The sequence below is a fragment of the Panthera leo genome, chromosome B1 (assembly GCF_018350215.1).
Source record: "Panthera leo isolate Ple1 chromosome B1, P.leo_Ple1_pat1.1, whole genome shotgun sequence".
NCBI classification, from domain to species: Eukaryota; Metazoa; Chordata; class Mammalia; order Carnivora; family Felidae; genus Panthera; species Panthera leo.
The window spans coordinates 200,277,526-200,281,100 of NC_056682.1; the positions used below are offsets into that span (position 1 = coordinate 200,277,526).

The following is a 3,575-nucleotide window of genomic DNA, read 5'->3' on the forward strand; positions in this document are numbered from 1 at the left end:
CCTTAAGGAGGAGGCCTCAGAGAAGGAGGCTTATATCAGTTAGTGGCCCGTCCTTTTGAGGCGGAGGAACCCTGCAGTTGCTGTACCAGGATACGGTTCCGGTTCCAGGCGGTTCGGTCCAGGGAGTGGGTATTTCAGAAGGTCCAGTACTTTCTGCTTCCTTGTGTTAACAACTTGTTGTTATCCCTATCTACCCAAGGTCAACCGGTCTCCTGTCTCACAACCAAAATATAAACAACCTGAGAAAAGTCTAAAATGTAAGGACTTTACATGTGTATACGCTTGGTATTTACAAGACATTTTTATGACTGCTTTATCTTTTCATTCTTAACTCTGCCACATTCAAAACTAGGACTTGTGTCCATTTAACGGACAGGAAAACAGAAGCCCAAAGCGAGGCACTTGTGCAAGCTGGATTCCTGACATTTTTACTGCTGTTCTGTGACTGGGTCAACGGGCTAGGAAATTAACTTATCTTTGCTGAAAATTCTGTTTAAAGTTTGCTAATGTGTGCCGAGCTCTGCCCAGGGCTTCAGGGACACAGAGCGGAACAAGAAGACACCCCCCACCCTCTGCCCCCCCCCCCCCACACACACACGGGGCCTTCAACTGATAAGGTGTTCGGGCTCAACAAAACCTTCTTCACATCCACCGAGCTTTGGGTCCCCTGGGACCTCAGGATGAACCACACTAGGCCTTGGACTCTAGAGTTGGGGGCCTGGCGGGGTGGGGGGCTCGGCTTGGTGAAGAGACACCCAGGCATTTCTGACTGCAATCCCGGAAGAACGGAAAACTACACTTAAAGACAGCTGCCAGGGGTCCGACTGCCCTACTAAAGAGGAGGGGGCTACCACAGTCTGGGGATGTTCGTTTAGTGTAGGAAGATCGCGTTTATAACTTAAAAATACCCAAATCAGTGCTCACGGAGGCCGCCAACAAGAGGGCGCCCCGGGAAGGGCTCACCCCAAAACGAGGGGTGCGGAGGGGCGCAGCACAGAGGCGGAAGGGGGAAGGGGCGATGAGGCGGGGCGCGAGTACGTGCGTGCGCGCTCGCAGCCGCGGTGGGGCCTTTGCCCCGCCCCCCGCCGACGTGCGCGCGGCCGCACCTCGGTCGACGGGAGGCGTGGCCGTAAAGAGGCACGGCCGTGTCGCGAAAGGGGCCGCAACGCTCAGGGCGCTGGTTGACGGCTGGGACTCCATTTTGTTCGCGGCTTCTCTGCTCGTAAGTCGCTTGTTTCCGTGGCTCGTGCGAGGCGAAAAGTTTTAAAAGGGTAAAAGTTGTAAAGAATATTCTGGAACTCTGTTGGTAAGCCTAGCGAGTCTCCATTTTCTCTCCGCAGCAGACGTCGATACCGCGGTTCCGGAGAGGCGGGGAGGATGCGGCCCTTGGACGTCGTCGAGCTGGCAGAGCCGGAGGAGGTGGAGGTGCTGGAGCCCGAGGAGGATTTCGAGCAGTTCCTGCTGCCCGTCATCAACGAGATGCGGGAGGACATCGCGGCGCTGACCCGGGAGCACGGCCGGGCGTACATGCGGAACCGGAGCAAGCTGTGGGAGATGGACAATATGCTCATCCAAATCAAAACGCAGGTGGAGGCCTCGGAGGAGAGCGCCCTGAACCATCTTCAGAATCCCGACGATGGAGTCGAGGGCAGAGGGACCAAACGGTGCGAGAAGGCGGAGGAGAAGGCCAAGGAGATCGCGAAGATGGCAGAGATGTTGGTGGAGCTGGTCCGGCGGATAGAGAGAAGCGAATCGTCGTGAAGGCGGGCGGGCGGTAAGGCCGGGGGCCGGCGGGGCCCGATGCGGGTCCTGGTGGTTGCCAGACCCTTGGTTAATCTCCGACGAGACGTGTTTAATAAGGGTCCACGTGGGGTGGAAGTTGGAGGCAGGAGAAATACGGGCGTGCTCGATTTTCACCCCGGGTGTGCGTAGCAATCTGTTAAAAATCCTCTACGCTGCTGATTTGGGAAAGCCAGGTTTGGGAGTGTTGGGTTGAAACCCACAGGCCCGGTCAGTAGGGTGATTGCAGAACCGTGATCGCACAGGCCTTTAGGGAGACAAAGTCACAACAGGGGCCGTTGAGCAAGGGGGAATAGAAAGCGGATTGTCCGAGGGAAGGGCTCTTACTGGACGAGTTCAGGTTTTGCTAGAAGACTGGAATGGGTCAGGGGGCCTGGAGAAGAGCTGGCGTCCTGCACGGTTAACGGTGTGCCGGGCTTTGGTTTGTTTTTCCTTCAGGATGAACTTCTTAATGATGACTTTCTCCCGATTGCGCTTTAGGTTAACAGCCAATGGATTCTGGTCAACTGATGGAGATTGGCTGACATCGTTGAGAAGCTGAAACCAGAGAGCCTTTTGTTTTCTCTCTCTCTCTTTTTTTTTTTTTCCCCCCTCTGTCTACACTCTGTCCTCACTTACACTACGTTTCCGCAATGGTCTGTGGTTGATGACCTCAATACAAGTTTTGACTGTTCGATGTTTTTGTTTGGGAAGGTAACTTTTATTTGGAAAATGCTCTCACACGAGAATTAGGGCCTAGATTGTAAGCTTTTGCAGCAGTCACGTTTGTTCCTGGGCTTTGGTTATTTCTAAATTTTGAGGCGCTTTGCTCTCTCTTGTGACTTGAAAGCTCCCTGGAACTTTGAGTCTGTGTCACATGAGACGCAAGAGTTGGAGTTTTCCAGCTCCGGAGGTGCCCAAGGCGCTGGGTTACTTCTAGAAGAGTACTTCCTGCGGTAACTGCTAAAGAAGCTGCAGAAGGGACCAGACTTGGACTTGGAATGTGAATGGGGCTGATCTGGCTAGGACTTGATGAATCAGAAGAAGGGGTGGAGGAGGGTAGTGTCTGTATTTTGGGACTTTAATTTCTGTGTGAGACCAAAGGAGAAGAGATGTATTTTGTTCGAAATTTACATTTTATGTGGTACACTATCTGATGTAACTTGTCTGGTCAGTTTGTTTGGACAACCCAACTCAGCTTTATTTGACGTGGAACCTAGAATAGGAGACAAGATCTTGGTGTTCTGTACAAGATGATGATGTGATACCCTGATGCACCTCGGGGATTCTGGGCATAAAATGAGAGATACTTGCAAAGGCTCTTGAGGGGCAGGGAAAGGAAAGGAGGACTGTCTGCGTTGGACCCTAAACTGGACAGGGACTAGGTATTTTTGAAGTTCATAAGTTGTCCTGCTCTAAGTTCATTTGAGTAGCAGACCTGACAAGCATTTGAGGTCAAAACCCTACCATGTGTAATAAAAAGAAAAAAAAAAAAAAATGACCATGTTAATAAAAGTATTCATTTGCTTGAAAAGACAAAAGACCTAAAAAAGTTATTGACTAAATTTTTTTTCTCTCGAAATCTCTTCCTTTGTCATCATTGCCAATTGGAGAATGAGTGTCTTAAGCCTCTGATCATGGGGAAGATTTAGCTCCGCCTGCTACTATAGGAACTGGTCAGGGGAAGGACAGTCGCCGTTCTTAGTGCAGGAAAGAACCCCTTAAAATCCTGTTGCCCCCGCCGCTCTCTTCAGACAGCCAGGCCAGAGTACTTTCACTCTTTTAACCTAGAAGAT

At 51.4% G+C, this 3,575-nt stretch overlaps 1 protein-coding gene across 2 annotated transcripts; it reads left to right on the top strand.

The window, feature by feature from the left end:
• Positions 1-1,131: 1,131 nt before the first annotated feature.
• Positions 1,132-3,308, top strand: MRFAP1 (Morf4 family associated protein 1). Of its 2 annotated transcripts, none has more exons than XM_042936941.1 (3): positions 1,132-1,222; positions 1,341-1,774; positions 2,281-3,308. In XM_042936941.1, exon 2 carries the CDS (start codon positions 1,378-1,380, stop codon positions 1,759-1,761), a length of 384 nt encoding a protein of 127 aa, XP_042792875.1. In that variant the 5' UTR covers positions 1,132-1,222; positions 1,341-1,377; the 3' UTR covers positions 1,762-1,774; positions 2,281-3,308. The 2 variants fall into 2 exon arrangements, with proteins under 2 accessions (XP_042792875.1, XP_042792876.1); XM_042936942.1 differs by having other exon boundaries at positions 1,147-1,222; positions 1,344-1,774.
• Positions 3,309-3,575: the final 267 nt, after the last annotated feature.

Excerpts from the sequence above, each read along its gene's own strand:
- MRFAP1 (XM_042936941.1), top strand. The coding sequence starts at position 1,378 with ATGCGGCCCTTGGACGTCGTCGAGCTGGCAGAGCCGGAGGAGGTGGAG.